At 44.7% G+C, this 20,343-nt stretch overlaps 1 protein-coding gene across 1 annotated transcript in view; it reads right to left on the bottom strand.

Moving 5' to 3' along the window:
* tnfsf10l (TNF superfamily member 10, like) overlaps nucleotides 1–20,127 on the bottom strand; it is a 39,461-nt gene extending 19,334 nt beyond the window's left edge. The window contains exons 1-2 of the mRNA XM_079295684.1: nucleotides 19,674–20,127; nucleotides 117–266 (exon numbers count right to left, since the gene is read on the bottom strand). Of these exons, the coding sequence (XP_079151810.1) occupies nucleotides 117–266; nucleotides 19,674–19,889 (366 nt within the window). The 5' untranslated portion in view covers nucleotides 19,890–20,127. The remainder of the gene's footprint in view (nucleotides 1–116; nucleotides 267–19,673) is intronic.
* Between the last annotated feature and the right edge of the window lie 216 nt (nucleotides 20,128–20,343).

Here is a 20,343-nt window from a genome sequence, read left to right on the forward strand (position 1 = left end):
CTCTCGACTAACAATAAGATGCATGGGATGCCTTATTACTCGTTCAGTGTTGACGTGTTGGTGTCATGTTTATTTTAAAGGACCATATTGTGTCGTGTTTTAGTTTCTCCTCTTACCTTGGAGATGTACGCTTTGATGCCTTCGGCCAGTTTGATGCAGGGCTCTCCGAAGAGCTGGGCCAGCTGGTCGGGGATGTCCTGGTCCTTATCCAGAGCGTTCAGTAAACTCAGGCACTTCAGCTCCTCCGTCACTCCCTGGCTACGCACCTACAGAGCCAACACACAGGGAACGAAGATCGAGAAAGTTTTTACTGACTGTTGAAAAAACAACAACAAAAAGACCACATCTATGCAAGACGTTCATCGTGTTTTTGGTCATTCAATACAACATGCTGTACCTTCAGCGCGGGAGCCTCTTCGATGAGTTCCTCCCATGTTTTTCTCGTTTTCACATACACATTTTACTATTTCGGGGTTTTGTGTGCCCATAAAACCCCATGAGTGTGACTGTCCGAGGGGGGAAAACATTTGTCTTGTGGTGACTCGTAAAAAAAAGAAAATGAAAGAGAACACACATGGTGGAAACAAAATTCTGAGTGAAAGAAGCTGACAGCAAATGTTTTGGCATCCGGGACTGCTGGCTCGGGCAGCTTGTAACACAACTCCTTATGTAACGCTGAGGGCATGCTCGGCCTTACTGAGGAGGTTCTCCTGCGTCCATATCGAGACACCCAATAAGTCCTTTCTTTCCCCCTTTTTTTTGCTGCGTTTCCTGTTCGGCAGCGACCTCGACTCAGACTTCTTGGGGAACTGATATGCAGCGGGAGGCTTGGCGAGGCTCGGTACCCTTCAGGGAGGCTGTAAGCGTCACGGTCTGAAAGCCCTGCTAATGACTCTCTAACAAGCACCGATGAGGAGGCAGCGATTAGAGCTGCAGTCCTTCACCCCTGTTATTTATTTCATATTCATTTCTTTCCGCTTGATTCCCCGCTCCTTCACCCTTTTACGAATGAAACCCGCTGCTTTTGTCTTTTCTTTCTTCCCCGTCACTCCTCTCTTTGCGATACTGTCCATGTTTATGCGTGAGTGGATTTCCCTTTTTCCAGGGAAGATGGCGGCGTCTGGTCTTGTATGAAGCGATCAAACCAAGCGAGAAAGGACACGGCGCTTACGGGAAGAAAAAGAGAACAGTCTCAAGTTGTTGCCCGGTCCTGAAGAGGGATGACTCGTGTCTTTAATGGTTTCACGAGTCTTTGCGGGGACAAAAAAACCCACAATGAGTCTTATTGGATACACATGTAATTGTTCTAGTCGGTGCACATTCCGGTTGCGAGCGTCTATCCAGGTCGAGGTCAACTTTGTCAAATAATGTCACGTATGCCAAGCGCGTGAAGCTGAGAGGGAACTTCTCCATTTTATCCTTTTGAACAAGACACGAGAGACAAAACGGTCAAGTGTTTTTTATGTTTTAGATTTATTTCTTCCTGTTGGCAGAGAAATGTCTGCACCTGGGATCGTGATTTTAATTTGGGCAAACGTTACAACTCTAAAGCTTTTTGTTTTGTTTTTACGAGTGTGACTGGAACGATCTTCTCTATTTCAGCTCCATTTTGAAGCTTTTAAACGAAATTATACGTTTTGCCTCGCTAGAATATTGCGAGCACTGCTTTTTGTTGTCCAAGACCCGGCGGTGGAAGAGGCTTTCAGATACTTGACTAAAGTTATAGCACCAATATGTCATATGAAAAACCTTCCAGTGCAGTTAAAAGTCCTGCATTCAAAGGTGTAATCAAGAAAAAGTAAAAAATATCATCAGCAAAAATGTACTTATCTACTCGTTATGCACATTAGTCCCTTTCAGAGTGATATATTATCATTATTTAACATATAATATTGGACTATTGTTACTGCTACATCGTTTAAGTCACCACTTTATATACTGTTTGCTGGTTTAATCTATAATAATGCATCAGATTTTCTTTTATTGGGAAATGTTTTTTGGGAACGTCCCCTGTTATTGTTGCTGCTCACACTTGTAGGATTATAAGGGATTCTTACTGAATATCAGCTCATAAAGATTGGCAGTAAAAGGAACGTAAACGTAAGTAAACGACTTTCCAATCACCTTTTGGGGTGACGTCATCGAGACCACGTCTATATTTTAGACCGCCTGTGGTCCACGCCGCATCCACCGCATGTGGTCTGGCTGGATCCCAACGAGAGCAAGATCCAATCTCGGAGCGGACAGACTTGACGGACAAAAGCTGCATTGAAAAGACAAGCGGAAGCAACTTAAAGTCACCAGGACTCGCACGTCCAGAAAGCGACAGTAACGAATCATCTGCATACAGTCGGGACGCTTCCCAACCAAAACTGCCGACGGCGGCGTCTGGGCAGAGGCAGTTCGTCTATGGTCAGGTCGCTTGTGATGACGGCTTCCACTGGCAGAGGCGTTGGGGAGGTTTCGCACACGAATGGGTGGATACTGAGCCCGTTCAATCAGCAACAAATGGAGCCAAAGTATAGGCCTTCATTTCTACCCCGGAGCCTCTGCCAAAACACACTCCCTGCTTTGGTTGTTCTGGTTGAAGGATTGATTGTTATTGAGGAGTGTGTTTTGTACGGGAGAATAGAAGGTTAGACTTCATAGGGGAAAGAGTGTGTATGTCTGTCCATTATGTTTGGACAGGGCCGGTAGGGAGTGCCTCGTCCATGTTCGTGAGGAGATAAAAGCCCGTACACACCGCTGCACTCAGCTAAAAAACAAGATTAGCAGACAACTTTCTGCTCCATTAGTACACGAAGACGAGGCCAGAGGCTAAACCGAGCTATGCAGAGAAGCATTGTCGTCACGTTGACACGCTTTCTTTTCTCAGGGTTCTAAGCTGCACAAAGAAGAGGTTTGTGAGCGATCTTTTTATTTCTGAAAGGTTGAAAGTTCGGGACAAATAACAATATATGACACGCAAATGAGACGCATGCATCATTTCTAGAGCTGCAACAATAAATTCATCGTTGTCAATTATTTAATTAGTCGGCAACTACTTTGATAATCGATGAATCGGTTTGACTATTTTATTAAAAGTGAAAATGATCTGGTGCCATCTTTTTAAATGTTGTCGTCTCCGTTTTTGGGAAATACCAATAAACATTTTCCCCATTTTCTGACATTTTATCGACCAAAGAACTTATCGTTAATAGAAGTAATTGACAGATTTATTGCCACAGCATTGACATTTATAAAATAGTAATTTGTTGCAGCTCTCATGACTTCAGTTAGGGCAGAAGAACATTAGGGTGCTGCTGAAAATAAGTCAACATGACTCATCACTTGTTAAAAGAAGTAAACATGACTCATCACTTGTTAAAAGAAGTAAACATGACTCATCACTTGTGAAAAGATTGACTCAACTAATTTGACAGGATTTTCTTTTGATACATAATTTTGATTTCATTATTTTAATCACGCTACGCCGCCCATCGCTTTATGACTTCAGGGAAGCGAAGAAGCGTTCGGTTAAAATGTATTTATATCCGGCAGCGAAAGTGAACTGCAGTCAACGCTGCAGCTCAACTCAGTCCGCAGAGACTCTTTGATTCACAGCGTTATATTCAGTAAAAATATGTGATCAGGACATCGGCATTTATGCTTTCTAGCCGCCGATCCCTGATGTCACATGAGAACAAATCAGGTTGAATTTACAGGAGGAAGGATAGCAGTAAAACATAACTAGATATTAGAGAAGGAATTATGTCCTGACACTAGCTCTAAGCAGCTTATAAAACATCATAAAACGACAACAAATATTTTTTTATCAATGAAAAAACAATATTTTTATTTCCTAATCATTTGAATCTTGTGTTTTAATACAAAAAGCATTGTACATTAGATGAGTATAACAAAGTAAAAGGATAACATTGAGATTTTTTGGTGGTTTCCTGACTTCAGAGCGGTGGAAATGATTTTTGGGACAGTTAGCAGTCTTGTAGTTCAGCTGCTATAACGAAACAAATACAAACGATCTTTATCTGCCAATGTGGATCATCAATGATCGGCGGTAAAAAAGTGTGATTAGGGGAACTCTAAAAGTCAAATTTGCTCCCTTTTTTCTTTCGTGCCGATCCGATCTGTTGCACCCCGACACTATCATGTTGTGTTCATGTAACAATATCCAATTCTCCTTTTAAGGCCAAAGAACTGACGTTTGCATGATGATAATATCAGTTATTTCCTTTTACGCATCGTGTTTTTGGTTAAGTAGAACTGTTGGAAAGCTGAGAGGAAACTGTGAGAGACTGAGTAGGCCAGTAGAGACACGCAGGCCTCCAGAGACGGGGGCGGACTCTTCATCATGACCGTGCCCCGGGAGCATGCAACTGGAACGGCTCCACGCGGTCCGAAGAAGACCCTCCCCTCCTCGCCTGAGTGCTCCTTTCGACGGAAACTTGCCAAGTCATGACTCTTTTGCAAAATTGCATTTTTGTCCCCCGTCATCCATCGTTGCAGGAACAAGTTACACCCGATGATTCAACGACCCACAATGAGCTGACCGGCTGTTAGAATTGTAAAACCATAACGTCTTCTTTCTGAGAAAGAGTTGATCGGGAACTTTTCATTCCGAAACAAAGGTCTTCAGAGGAAACGTAATCTCATAGTAGCTCATAATCTGCTTTCACAACATCCAGCAACACAGCGAGCTGTGCTGTAACTCTCTGTTTGGTTGTTAATCTTTGTCGAGTGCCTGATTTTGGCTCAGATGTCAGGAAAAGAAAGAAGAGTGTGTCTGTAAATTCCCAAACATATCTGGTTTACTCTCAGGGGATTTAACGTCTGACGCTATAAGGCGGCCATGTTGGTGGTCTTTGAGGTGAAACAGCCTGATGTACGTGGATAGTGGTCTGCATCCGGCCTCGTACCTCGTTCCACACGGGGAACCAACAGCGGTCTCCTGGCTGAAAAGATCGCTGTTTGTTGGACCAAGTGACAGAGTGTAGAATTGACTTATGGTCGACGGGAGGGGAGCTGGATGAGTCCAACAAACAGGACGTTTAACCTCAAGACCGGTGTTCAACACAGCTTTTGTTGCCTAAACCCAACTTTCATTTCGTAACGTAATGTCTTCCCGAAGAAAAGTTGTTTCTTCGTGTCGGCGTACGCAAAACCAATGGGTTGCACATAAACACATAAATACTGCAGTACACCAACACAATGCATACAGGTTGGAGCGGTCCACGCACCTCTTCGCCGGAGGACATGGTCTCTCACTGCTGTCCATACTGAACTGGAGGGTCCGGGGCTGACGGAGCTCCTGTGATCCCGATGCCAGCTCTCTCAGGAAGCAGTGAACAATGCTCCACTGTTCCCTCCCGTGTGTGAGTGTGTGCACATATGTATTTTGTGTGTGCTGGTCTGGGAGTTCCTTGGCAGTCCAGAACTCTCATTGGAAGGGATTAGGAAGAGGAGAAGTTGGCCAAGTAACTCAAATCCAGCAGACGAGAGGTTTTGATGATGTGTGTGTGTGTGTGTGTGTGTGTGTGTGTGTGTGTGTGTTGGGGGATGAACAGCGAACACTAATAGAAGGCAACGGGAGAAGACTTGACTTTGACTGTTTTAATTTGGGGGAAAAAACGTATTTACTCACAATTTGGAGTTCTGAACGTAATAAATGTCTGGTAATGTCTGCGCTCTCCAAAGCAGCTTGTAGTGGTGGCAGCCCAGGCACCAGGAGAGAAAGAATGTTGACAACATTGTTATGTTGTTGCGTCAGGTTATTGTTATAACGCAAAACAAAATCTTTTTTCTAACCTTAACCCACAACCTTTTTTGCCTAAACCTAACGAAATATATGAAACGTTAATAACATGGTATTGCGTATTTCTGCACGCGTTCAACGTTCTATATGAAAGGTCAACATTCTGCACGTACAGCTCTTTTTTCCTCCACGTTGTTCTCCTGTATCAAGCTTTGTTCATCGTTGTATAAAACTATTTTGTCAATGAGATGTTTCAAAACAACCTCCCGACAAAAAGCGCGGAAATGCCAAAATTAAAAAGAAAAGCTTTATTGGGAAAATCTGTGCATTCTCTGTACGAATACTACCAAACTCCTCTGATTCATCAACAAGTGTTTTACCTTTTTGGAGAAACAATTAATCCTTCAGAGTTTTGATCTTGCATAGCCAGCTACCAACACCCATGAACACTATCGAGAGAAAAGTAGCCACAAAAGTGTTGACTCACAGAAATAACATCTTTTGAATTGGTGTGTTTCATCGATCGCTGTGTTCTTAAAACATCTGCTTTCGAGGCCCACGAACACTCAGTAATCAGTGGACATGAACATCATGAAAGAATGAATGTAGTGAAGTTAAACAACAATTCTCTTCTTATTTATACTCGTGTGTGCAAGGGTGAGAGTCCTTTATAAGTTGTTTTACGTGACAAGCGCATGCGTGTTTATGTACTTGTGCATGCACGGGTTTATGTACTTGTGCATGCACGGGTTTATGTGCATGCACGGGTTTATGTGCATGCACGGGTTTATGTGCATGCACGGGTTTATGTGCATGCACGGGTTTATGTGCATGCACGGGTTTATACGCATGATTTGTTACGGCGTCTAGTACAAACGCACTTGTGTCTTCATCCCTTCGGGGCTTCGGTGTCTCTGGCATCCGGCTCGGTGCCAACGTAGATTTGTTTGTTAGAGCTGCCTGCTCTGCTTTTAATGACCAACAGCTTTCTCAGCAATCCAGCACGTTAAGGAGCGAACAGGACCGGGGTTTGTTTTGATTGCCAACCGCTCACAAAGGTATTTAACAAAGGCCATTTTCAGAATCAGAATCAGGATCAGAATCAGAAACCGTCTGAGTTGATTAACCAACCACAGCCCAGCACACGTACAAACAGCTTTCAGGGGAGTATTTTTAGGATCTTAGCCAAAGGAACAATTAGAAGATTAGGGATCAGAAACCACTGCTTTTTACACGGTTTCATAGAACCACATGCGTCCTGGCCCGACCTCACATGCCATCATCAGTTTGCCTGGAGGAACCACATTATAGGCAAAGACAGAGACATTATCCAAAAGAAAAGTAGAAAAGTGCAGCTAATAGCAGCGTGCGCGTCGGGTTTACGTCTCAACCCGCCTCACTATTGAGTGCTCGTGACAGGTCTGCAGTCTGGTGTGTAAATAATCGGTACTGTGAATAAACAGGCTTTGGAAATTGATCCTCAAATCGCCGTTCATCGTGAAACACGAGGACGTCCGGAGCCTAAAGGTGATCAAAAAAAAAAACACCTAATCCTCAACTTCCAAACTCTACCTCCCCCTTCTTCTCAATGGCTCACTTGTCTTTCCTTGAAACGGCAGTCATCTGGGAATGCGTGTTTGGTCTGCAGGTGCCTCAACATCCAGAGATGAGTCGGCTTCGTCGAGGTCAAGACGATGCTTTCACAGCAACACATTCTACTCGTGAGTCGAATAGGAAGCGAAACATTTAGAACAACAAGCTCGTGATTCAGAGGCTGACGGACAAGCATCGGTGCAGCTTTAGATGACGTTTAGAGGCGCCATTCCAAAATGATATCGTGTTCGCCATTCGATTCCAATCCCGTCGCCTCACCACTGCCCTTTGTTTCCTCACCATATCCTCGCTCAAAACTCCCGTCTTTGAACTTTGATTTCTGCCCTTTTTGGACATTAACGACGGTGACGATCGCTCACACACGACTTTCAAAGAGTTGCTCTTGCCGCAGCTTTAAACCACCGCCAACAAACCGTGATTGTGTGCACATTAGAAAGTATTCGGTAATGAGCTGCAGGTAGTGATTTTTCTACATACTTCTAAAAAGACATGCAAACATGGCCCGCACATGCTCTCACCCAACCCATTATAACGTCAGTCTAAAGGACAGTCTGCTTCTGCTTAGAGGCATTCATGGGATTACTTGCAGGCAGTTTCCCTCTCGTTGCGTCCTGTTCAGTGTGTTTGTTTGTGCGCGTGTGTTTAAACTATTTAGCGTTCCTTTGTGACGAGGAATGCTGCAAGTGATCCGACGGGTTTTCTTTGTTTTTACCTGCGAGCTTCACCGCAAATCTGTGCACGCTACGTGTTTGTCTTTGCACGATTGCGTGTTTGCATCAATGCAAATGATTGCAGGAGGCAGCGTTAATGATCCCTCGGCAGCGGGGCAGCAGTACCACTCCCAGCCTTCTCGTGTGGACCTATGACCTCTCTTTGTCAGTTTCTGCTGTTTTGGATTCCTTCCAGTTTAAATAAGGTTTGAAGAAAGGGTGGACCTGCCTGCTGATATTCCGGTCATTTCGTCCTTTCTCTTTTAACTTCCTTGTTGCCCGTAGAGACAATTGAGAATGCTGCTGTTTAGGTTGAAGCAAAGTTGTAAAAACTTATCTCAAGAGTTTACTGTAAGCTCTGTTTATGAGAGTGTGAGCTGCCTTATCACTGAGAAATTAAAGAGTCGCCGTAAAACTTTTGCTCTCGTTCCAAGGGTTAAGTTTCTGGTTCTTGTCATCTGGCTCTGAACGGGGAAGAGGAAAAAGAAAAAGACGAGAGCAAGAAGAGGTCGGGACTTTCCAGTTAGTCTCAGTCACCTGTGCGCACACACCGAGGAAAAGAAACGCTCCGGGCGACGAGGTTGATGTGAGCGAGACAAAGAACGATTTAAAAGGAGGATAGATGAGCTGCTGCCAAACTAATGGTGCAGCTCAATCATTTCCAAGTTTACCAAATGGAGCCCCAAATTTGACGTGTAACTTAAAACGCATAAGGGCCAACCGGCAAATAGTGCACCAAGTAAAAAGTAATATACGCGAACACACCCAGGCTGTTATCGAGAACAAACAGTGAACAATCTGATTGGCGCGTGGTGGCTTCTGGGAAGAGAAACAAATTCAGACCGGAGAAAGCTGCTTGTCCTGATCCATCGGGTCCCGTTGACGTCGATGTAATCTGTCTTGACGTGTGGACTTGTATGCCAGCCGTGAATTGATGCTAATGGTCGCTCCATGGCAACCGAATCCAAACAAGTCAAACAGCTGGAGATCATTAGAGATCATTTAGGTGTCCTTCAGGTGTTTAGCTGTCGCTCTGATAGGATTAAGAACTGGTTTTAGCTTCGTCCAATGAGCCACTTAGCAACTCTGCCTCTTACGATAACACTTTGACTTCAGATGATATGTTCCACCACTGGATGATCACATTTGGGAAACTTACAGGGTGAAAACGAAGGTGGATGTTCCACCAAAGAACACACAATGCAGTTGAAGCGGTTCAGGTCGGCAGGCTGCTGTGGGGTCCTCTGGGTGCTGGTGGGTGGGCAGGTCCAGCATGGGTGGGCAACAAAAGTGTCAGGAAATGTGGTTGTCTTTGTGCCGGAGCCGGCGAGCGGGTATGACTCAAGTGAGGCCTTTACGAGAGTTATTGTTCTCAGAGACTGTAGCTGATCTGTGTGTTCTCTGGTGGGGACCAGAGGTTCCCACCAGAATGCCCGTTGAATGGTTATTTCTCAGACAAAGGTCAGAATTATTTTTAGAAATGTAACAAAAAAACAAAGGGGGTTGAACAAGAGCTTACCAATGCATTTCATGTTCATATAATGCTCAAGATGGCAAAGTTAAAACAAGCAGCCAGGGTGAAGAGGAAAAATAAGGTTGTCTTTTTTAAATAACTGCTCATTTGGAGGTCCGATGGCGTCCCTCCTGTGTGTGGGATATTGTAGTAATGCATGAATGAGTCTCTGCACACATATGGCACAAATAACAGTGTATTACTGTAGATTATTTAGGGTCACTGCAACAAAACAAATCCACAATTTTCTCAAAATTACATACTTCTTCTACACAAAACACTGAATACACAAAAAATGTATGATCGCTTATGTATACGTGAAATTTTAAGCTTCAGTTTCCTGCGTTACTGTGAAATATTCAAACTAAATGCTAATACCTGTAGAAGGATATCTATCTGCAGGGGTTGTAACACTAGAAGAGAAAGAGCCTACCAAGGTAAACTACATTCATTAGAAATGGCGATGACGCAGATAACTCTCAAAATGACCACACTTCATCAGGCGAGACTTCGACGACAGCTTGACGGCGAGGTCAAAGGTTATCGCGAGCCGTCACCGTGACTGATCACGAGGCTCCGAATCCTTTCAACAGTCTCAGACGACTCGGACGGGTGAGGAAGAATGAGTTAACTCCCTTTATGGAGACTGACATTGAACGTATCCCCTTCGTTTCCCTCATTGTCTAAAAACGTGTTGCTCACTTCAGTCGTGACTTGAATCGGTCGAGCTTCATTCGGTAAAGAAACAGATTGATTTGCAGCATTGAACCCTTTCGGCGGCTGCTATCTGTTGACGTGAAGCGCGTCGGCCCTTTTTTTTCCTGCATTTAATCGAACGTCTCATGAGCGCTGCATTCGCTGCCAGCTCGCACTTCTTTTTGCCAACTCCTAAAAAGGATCTCTGCGATCTCCCCGATGGGATTCTCCGCTGCTCATTCTGTTATCTGCCAAAAACATACCGTTGGCCTTTCTGAGAATCTAAAGCGGGAAGTTAATCCGGTTCTTACTGTCGACTAAACTCCGTCCTCCGTCCTCGAAACACAAAGATCAGATGGATTACCGTGAAATATGGTGGAGACGTCCACGTCCCCCTCAGGATGAATAGCTATTTAACTTCAACATGGCTCTTTTTTTTTTCAACATTCTGTCTTTGTCCTCAACTAAAATAAACTATTGTGACTTAAAAATAGCCTTTTCAACCTCTCGTGGTCACAATCTCGATTTGTCTCAAGTATCCCTCTCTAGTCATAATATTTTGGAAGCAACAAAGCCTGAGATCTGAGACCTTTTTGGACAGCAGAGAAACTCAATACTCCATCAGACACATGTTTTCATAACCTTTCATACAAGATGTGTATCTCCTCCACAAGAGGCCAAGACATCAGTGTGCAGTAGCTTGACTTCTGTCTTTTCGTCCAAACAAGTACAGTATGTTGGCCTTCATTTCCTCTGGATAGACGGAGTGATTTGGATCTGGGGTTGACGGAACTCCTGCGTCACCTCCGTCTTGACCTCTCGAAACAGGAAATGTAAGACTTACAGATTTACATTTGCATCCTAATCTTCTCAGCGGGCCTCCAGGCCACGAACAGACACCAGCATTTGGCGTGTTGTACCTCTAATTACACACACCATTGTAATATTCTAAGTTGGCACTTAGGCAATGCGCGGTGTTAAACTCCTGTGAACTCATTCACTATTGTTCGGCCTATTTTTCTGTTTGTGGCCCAAAATCAAAACTATATCTGGCACCACTGATTTAGATCCTTGCCAGCTGCAACTGAGCTTTAACGTAAGACGCCGTGAATTCCAGAGGCCGGCAATTGCCTTCTTTTCATCAACGATGACTCGTGCTGATGCAGATCGAAACAACATAAATTGCCCGACTCGTTCGTCCAACTTTTAATTTCCGAGAGAGCTAAAATTATACGGCTAAAGTTACGGCGCCGTTAGCAACGGAGCCAACGTCTGCACTCTTAAACTTGCTTAGCCGCCAACTTTTAACTGACCAAACTTTGAGCAGAAAACTCACGTTATTTCTAAGTCTTCCGTCCTTTTTCCGGAGCTTTTCTTTTTTATGAAGGTTTTTCATTCAGCAGCTGCACACGAAGCCAAATCCCTGCTCAGGGTTTGATTCACTGAGTCACGGATGACCTGCGATCGCCCAAGAACCTAACACGCCTCCAACGACTCCGTGTTCTGTTGTGAGTCACGAAGCCAAAGAACAAGCAGCAGTCTGGAGCTCAGCGGAGAGCTGAGGAAGTGAAGCATCAGCCATTATGTTTTCCTGTGGCTTTTTTGGATCTATACAAAAGCCAGTGATGATAGGCTTCGGGTATGCTTTCATTAAAAGCCCCCCCCCCCCCCCCCCCCCCAAAAAAAAGTTGTTCTTGACAGTCGATGAGACGGGAGCGAGACAAAAGGACGGCCAACACTGCGGTTCACGGAGGGGGCTGTGGAAGTGGGACACGAGTGGGTGGAAAGATGGAGGAGATAATGTTGGAGGGAGAAACGAGTTCACCGGTCGTTTAATTGGTAGAGAAATGAGAGCTGACAGGAGGGTTCTGTTACTGAGAGAGTCCAATGCTGATATCGGAGAGAGAACAAGCATGTGTGTGTGTGTGTGTGCGGGCGTGTGTGTGTGTGTGTGTGTGTGTGTGTGTGTGCGTGCGTACTTGGATTGGACAGATTTTCAACTGACACTAACAAGCCCTCCTTCTTGTGCCCAGGACAGAGATGTGTGCCCATTCCCAGCATCAGATCACGTTCGACCGACTAGAACTTTCCATCCAATCAACCACTGGCTAATCACACACACACACACACACACACACACTCACATCTTTTCTTTGACTTTTTCTGTAACCACCGTGTAGCATTACCATCACAGCACAATGATGGCACAAGCCTGTTCTTTACTCACAATTATCTGTATATTCATTATCAATTAACCTGCAGAATGTTTCATTGTTTGGTCGACACACGATGTCAAATATAGTCCAGGAAACGGTCCAAAATCCACTTTGCGGTCACTTGAAAGGAAGAAGTGAGAGCCTGAAACCAAAGTTAATATCAAAATGATTTATTTTCTAATCAATAAATCCTTTAAGCTCAAGTGGAGAGAAACATGAACTCAAGGAGTTTTGTCAAAGAGTTGTGCGCTCAGTGATTCCAGGTGTTACAGGAGGTGCATATTCAGCACATTAGGCGTGTGTGTGTGTGTGTGTGTGTGTGTGTGTTTTCCAGAGGCTTATTTACCGAAACTGAATCACGCGTCGGCTCCCAGGTCTGTTTCTGTTAAATAAACCGACAAACTCCATTTCAGGTTCATACAGACCGCACCGTTTGTTGTTTCTTACTGAGGAGAAAGCATGATATCAGCTGTTTTTATTCAAATTCTTTTTATTGTGATTCTGATAAAGTTGTTGTAATAACACAAGTATTGTGAGACTGATGCAACAGGTTCCACTGAACTAAGACATTTCTACTTCCTGTGCTCAATACGTTTCATCTCTTTCCTCCTTTTCGTCTCACTGTCATTCAAAGTCTTGATTTTCATCTCATCGGCCGGAGACGGTGACCAACTGACTCGAATATGCAGAGCACAGATATTCAGCTGACTCGGCAGTCAACGCGCCATAAACATATCTAAAGAAGTGAAAACAGGCGCTAACGTGTGCACAGAAGGTTCGGCAGCACCGATATCAGCCACCGCACGTAGCAGAGGTCCATCAGCGCCCCAAAATAGTTCATCAGCGCTTTATAGCCATGTTGACTGAGCAAACAAGAGTGATAACACAGTACCAGCTGTTGGCACACACACACACACACACACACACACACACACACACACACAGCTGTAGCCACATCCTAATGAGCATTCCAACGCGGAAACACAACGGGGAATCCTGTTTTCATGTGTCAAGCTGCTGAACCAAGGTTGTGTGTGTGTGTGTGTGTGTGTGTGTGTGTGTGTGCGTGTGTGTGTGGGGGGGGGGGGGGGATCTGCCGTCCATCATATGACGTAATGCACAGCGACAGACTCCTCTCCAGTCCTCGTTGATGATCTCTCTCTGTTGCAACTGCATCTTCCACCACTGATGAGACACTTTGTGGTGAGGAAACGCCATGTTTGCTAACTTTTATTACCTCATTTGTTAGAAATCTTGTCTCAGAAACGGGAAAGATTGGGAGCAAAGATGATGCGCCCAAAGGTTGCAGATTAAGGCTCAAACACATCATAGCTGCGAGGATTTTAGAGCGAAATTTATTTCTGCTTGTCTTGAGTGCTGCGTGCATTTAAATGACTTCTAATTTAAAATGATATTTTCCTCAAAAGTTTTTGATAATCTTGTTTCCTGAGATCTTACTGTTGGTTTTCTAAGAGTCGTATTGAAGGAACAGTTCAATGTTTTGGGAAATACCGTATGTTCCCTTCTTGCAGAGACTTGGACGAATAGATTGATGCTACTTTCGTGTCTGTAACACCGGCACAGCAGCCAGTTAGCTTAGCTTAGCACAAATAGTGGAAAAGACATGTTTAGTTAAGACTTTAACTTCTTCAGTTCTCGACTTTCCCCTTAAATATGTTTATCTTTTAGAAGACACAGCATCGGATCATATATATTCATAACGCTTCACTTCAAGTATTATTCAAACCCAAGATGCCAACAGCTGTAACATTTATTCAAATGAAAATATACTGGATTTCACACGTTTGCTTGGACTTGAAGCTGACATATTTGATATTTTCGGAGACTTTGGGGAATTTGAAATATAGAACTCTGGGTTTAAATCCTGCTCCGCTGAACGACATGAGTTTGCAAAAAATAGGAGCCACAGAAGAGTTCATCAGAGTTTAAATCTTTAAGTATTCTGATTCAACATTCACTATCAATTTCACACAGTTCACCCATCCTGAGGAGTACTTCTCAGCTTGTGAAAACATTTGGGTTATGTCTCGTTTGGCTCTAAAGGGAGCTTTCAAATGTTTGGAAAAAGGCAAAGAAATGTAGGATTTAAAAGTCTAGAAGTCTAATTGAAGAACCTCATATCCATTTCTCATCATCATCACGACCGTCTTTCTCATCATCAAAGACACAACCGTGTATCTCCATAAGTTTATTGTCCAATCTTTGAACAGCAGCAACAACGGGTGAACAGTCTGTTAGCACGTTAGCACGTTAGCGGAGCAGCTGCAGAAACAGCAGGTCTGTGCGTGTGTTTCTGCTATGACGAGTGTTTACAAGCAACTTCTGCACGTCACGCCCAAATATGAAGAGCCGAGCTTAAGACTGGTTCTGCCGAGCAGGTTTTTTTCCAACTCTATTATTGTTTTAGCAACAAAACCACGGAGATTGTCCGAATGTGTGACTCCCAAAGAGTGACTTCAGAGTCTGTAAACGCCACCTGAATGCATTCATTTAGCCTCATTCACAAAGTAGTTAACGTGTGTTTGTGTTTTCAATAAAACACGCGTAAAACAAAGCAGTTTTTTGGTGGAAATGGCAGTAAAAATAATGACCTCTTGTAAATTGGGTCGCAAAGGTTTGTCATTTTTAATAACGTGTGTATTAAACTGCTGTAGCCGACATGTCTGTTACTCTGGGATTACTCAGTTGACGTCAGTTTTGGCCTCGTCGTCTTCGTTGAGTCATGAAGGCGAAATAAGGCCAAATATATGTCTTTCACCGTCTCCCGTTAACCGTGCCTTGTTCTTCTTGTGTTACACCCATATAAACACCTCGCGTAACTTTGGAGAGCGGCCCAGGCCCTGTTTAGATGCACACACACACACACACATCCACTGCCAAAGAATAACTCCTCCACTCCTACCTCCATAAAAAGCAAAAGAAAAGAACTGCTTGCGTGTCACTCCTGAAAAATTCATCCTCCCTCCCCCAAGAGTCCTAAAACTGTAACTCGATTCTCCGATTTGGACTTGAACCATAACACCAGAGACTGCAGGGGGGGGAGACAGGGAGAGAGAGAAGGAAAGAAGGAAGGTGCGATGAAGAGAGAGGCCGAAAGATGTGTATTTTGGCAACGGAGTCTGGTGATGGAGGTTTATATTAGAAGCTTTAAATTAAATCTAAATATTTGCAGTGTAGGATATGATTTGAGTCTAAATTGGTGTCTGATGATGAACACACTGAAAGATCTCTCTCCTCGTGTTTCCTGTCCGGCTCCTCGTCAGGCGCTATCTTTATGAAGGGAAATCCCAGAGGAATCAGAGCAACATTTGTTTGCAGACATTATCGACACAGATTCATTTTGTTCCACTTTTAACTCTTAAATGAAGGGGATTTCTGTCTTGATTTGACGGTTAAATGTAGAGTTAAAGATGAAATATGGAAGGTGACCATGAACTGTATGTAGGCAGTAGACGTATTCACTGTGACGTCACCCATTGGTTTTTGTGGACTGCTGTTTTTGAAGCCTTAAATTTGGCATTTTGGCCGTCGCCATCTTGGTTTTTAGCAACCAGAAGTGACACCAGAGGGTGGAGCTAAGTACAACTCACAGACTTCTATACAATCAGAGGAGTCGCCCCCTGGTGGACAGTAGAGAGAATGCAGCGTTTTAACCGGGGACGGTGTGATTAAACATGCCACCTTTGGAGGGCAAATGTCTGCTGGATCTCTAGCTGTAAAGAACTGTAAATGTTGACGATCAATGAATCTGCTTTATCGATTCGTCTATTAATCATTTTGTTTATAAAACATCCCAACATGACGTCTTATTACGTGCAACCAACAGTCCAAAACCCCAAGATGTGTAGTTTACTATCCTCTGCGGCAAAGAAAAGCATGAAATCTTTGTGTTTAATGACTTAAACGAGTTTTTGATGATCAAAAAAGTTGCAGCTTAATTTTCTGTTGATCGGCTGTTAGATGAATCAACTGCAGCGCTGCCTTTTATCTCTAGCGACTTTGCTCGGATCACTTGCAAATGTACCGGCTCCCACCGAAAAACTGTGCAGAAACGATCCACGAGAGTTCAGTGTTGTTGACAATAAGCGTTCAAAATGTAATTATTTGGTTGTCAAAGAACTGAAGTGCTCTAATAAGGCTGGTTACCGTATCTACTGTAACTTCAGCCGAACTCTTAACACCTGATCCAAAGTAAAATCTGTTTCTTCGTGGACCTGACATATTTGTTCTATGTGTGGAGGTTTTCATGTTATCACAAAGATAACAGCATACGATCACACACGTAAAAACACACTTAAATCACACAAACACACAGAAAAGACCAAAAAATAGACTTTTTGGGGGTGGCTAACCGGACCACACACCCTAAGAAACGTCCACAGTAAGCTTCTTCTGTGTGAGTCAGACCACAAACACACACACACACACACACACACACACACACACACACACACACACACACACACACACACACCGGGTGTATTGTTGCATGTAGGGGTGAGTCAGCCTGTCTGTGAACCCAAACAATAATAAAGTGGACCAGTGAAGTGTGAGGAATGGAATGCCAATCACACACACACACAGAAAACCCCCATTTTAAGATCAAAAGATGGAACACATTGCAACTGAAACACAGCTGATATGGTTTCATCTCTTCAGTCTTGACAAAGACACAAAGATAGATAACAGACAGACGGGCTGCAACTCATGTGTGTTTTACTGATTAATTCATTCGTTGTCATTGGGAGCGTCGTAGCGGGCTAACTAGTGCAGAAACAAAACAGACTTACGGCAAACCGCCGACTAAAACTCTGTTTGGGCTCATTTTCAGTAACCGGTGCAGCATTAAAGCACGGTGGCATTAGCACGCTAGCTAAGTAGCTCGCTAGTAAGCTAATGCCACCGTGCTTTAATGCTGCACCGGTTACAATGGGCCGCTCTCCTCCCAGCGAGCTGCCGTCACACTTTATGGCCCCACTTACATGCGTTGTCACCATGACAGCTAACAACAATCACCATTGTCTTTTGTCCGTTCTGCTCCTGTTCTATTTCTACCTGCTCGAGAACATAAACCATCTGAATGAACATAAACCATCTGAATGAACATAAACCATCTGAATGGGCTCCTTTTGTATTTCCTGTTAGTGTTTGTTAATGCTTCAGCGAACAGGAAGTTAAACTTGGACCGAAGCTGTTGTCCTCGCAACGGAACGCCAATGAAAAGGTCTATTATTCCTCCAAACGGGACGTCGGTCTTGAGTTCACTGTCTCTGCGAGCCAACTGGGAGATGTGACTCAACCACTGGGTTTAATTCCGCCTCTGGAGTTAGAAATGGAGAAGCATTTCTCAATCTGTCCGCGCGTTCACGTAGAAATAACCGGTTTGCACAAACAGCCTCATCCCGACACGAACCGGCAGGAAACATCCAGCGAGCTTCTGTATTGAGGCTACATCTGCGTGTTTGCTTGCTTTGTTTGTGAATGCAGCAGCCGAGGCAACACCGGAGCGTTCCTCTTTGTGCCCCGTTCATTTGTTCGGCATCTTTTTTGTCTCCGCCGGCGCGGCGTTCGGGGTGGTGACTCCACTGCGATTCAAAGAACAGGGGCCTGTTTCCAGATGTAAAAATAGCTGGCCTTCGCTTGAGAACCGGGGGATTCCCAAATCCTCACCATGCGGGCGATACAGCGCCGTGTTGTCCCCTCCGGTCTCCCTCCGGTGTCATCCCTAAACTATTCCTGATGCGATTTCCTGAAGAAATCAAACCCAGAGATGGAGCTGTAACTTAGCCTTTTGACCTCCCTAACACATCGATGTATTCACTTATGATCTAATGCGATGACGCACGTACAATACATTTCTATCGCTGCGCCGCTGTGATGCACAGGATTGTTGCTTTCATGTTTCATGACAGTAAGTCAATTGGAAGCAGGCAAGTTCCTCTCGTGGCAGGACAGTCGTGTACAAAAAGAAATTCAGAAATTCTGATGCAAAAAGGTTCAATGCATGATTTAAAATCAGTTTTCATCCTCTGTGTTCGCACTCACATCCGAGACAGATGTTAACTTGCTTTTGCTCAACTTAATCCTTTCATTCGTTAAGAAACCTTTCTGTTAGTTTGCTGTTGAAGGCAGTGCGTCATGCTATTGTAACGTATATGCAACCTGTAGTTCTGTCTTCTTCACACAAAAGCATCTATTGATGGGGAGTAAAAACAATACGGCGATGAGCTAAAGATACCGGGATTGTTTCCACTTGTTGCTCAACGCCGGCTCGCCAAAATGTCCAAAAATGTGATGCTTTCAACACACAAATGTTCCATCACACCGAGCCCCTGATGGCTCACTCCCTTCCTGGTAAAAGCAGTAGCTTAGAAAGCTTTGAATGTCAACACCCGCTGTTTTGATTGCCGCAAAAGCCTCTGAAGGAAAACCTTGCGTATCATTTGTCTTCCTTATCGTGTGTGTGCCTTTAAATCACAGCAACTGTTCCTTAAATCCATAACAGATGATGAGGATGAGCACAGTGATGTTAAAGTGGACTTCTGCCTCGCTGCACTGAACCGAAGCTGCTGATTTAATTTCGTGTTTCCCCCCCTGATGGGGCAACACTCACGTGCACATCTGCAGTGCCACAGAGATTCTCCCGCGGCCACAGCAGCTCTGATTTCTAGAGTGCAGCAATCAAACCTCAGCTGTGCAAATGTTGCAGCAGAGGACTTGTTGCTCTGGAGGTTGTAGAAATATATTTAGAAAGTGGATAAAAAGGGCTTGAATAAAACCCGAGGAGGGTGTTATCCCACCTCCATCACTGACCTGCATAGTTCACCTCTGCACACAACATCTGCAACCTACTTAAAGGCAACTTAAAGGCACTACTTTCGACCCAAATGGCTCCAATATGTTGACTTAAGCACGCAGTTTAGACCCGTTTCGTTGGCTACACGCTGCCGGCTCATTCCCTCTGGTCTTTTGTGCTTGTAAACTCCGGATTGCATTGTTTCACAAATTCAGTCACGCTGAGCTGTTCTCCGCGTGAGAGCGCGGGGACGAAGTTTCCACACATGAAAACTTCCCTCGCGCAAAGCATGTATTTCTCGCTGAATCAGTGCGCAAAAGAGCGCATTCTATGCAGGGTTACAGCCAGCTCTTACCTGCGATATGGACATGTTCAGGTAGAGGAAGAGCCCCGTGGTGGAGGCGATCTGCAGCACCACCACCACGATCACCACCATCGCCACCCACACCTTGGACGGCGCCTCCCGGCGCCTCGTCCCGCTCGGCCCGCCGGCCGGGACCATCATGTAGGTGGTGGACTCGCTGCTCACCGATCTGAAATAATCCTGCTGCTGTGCGCTCGGAGTGGCCATGGCATTCCCGGACGCATGAGCAGACCACAACAACAAACAAACAAAAAAGATCCGACGGAGCAGCCAAAAACGAGCGAGAAAAAAAGAATGTGGAGGAGTTAGATCTCCATGCGTCCGCTGCTGCCGACGATGGGGCTTCTCGTGAGGAGCGAGGGGAGGAGACGCGAGCGGGCCGGAGAGGAGACGCACGACCTGGAAGTTAAAACAGTTCCGATCTGTCCTCAGCTGCTGCGTAAAGCGGAGGTTGAACCTCTGCGTAAAGCTGCTGAGGGAGGCAGCGGTGGACTGATGGGCTGCAAGAGGGGGCTGGCTTAACCTCTTCATCACCCTGGAGCTCTCTTTCTTTCTCTCCCTCCCTTCCCCCCCCCCCCCCTCTGTTTCAACAGTGCTCTCTCGTGGGGCACTAATGCCACACGTTGCCAAAGCAGAACATTGCAAGAAAAGCAACAGCAGA

The sequence above is a fragment of the Melanostigma gelatinosum genome (genome assembly GCF_949748355.1).
Source record: "Melanostigma gelatinosum genome assembly, chromosome: 23".
NCBI classification, from domain to species: Eukaryota; Metazoa; Chordata; class Actinopteri; order Perciformes; family Zoarcidae; genus Melanostigma; species Melanostigma gelatinosum.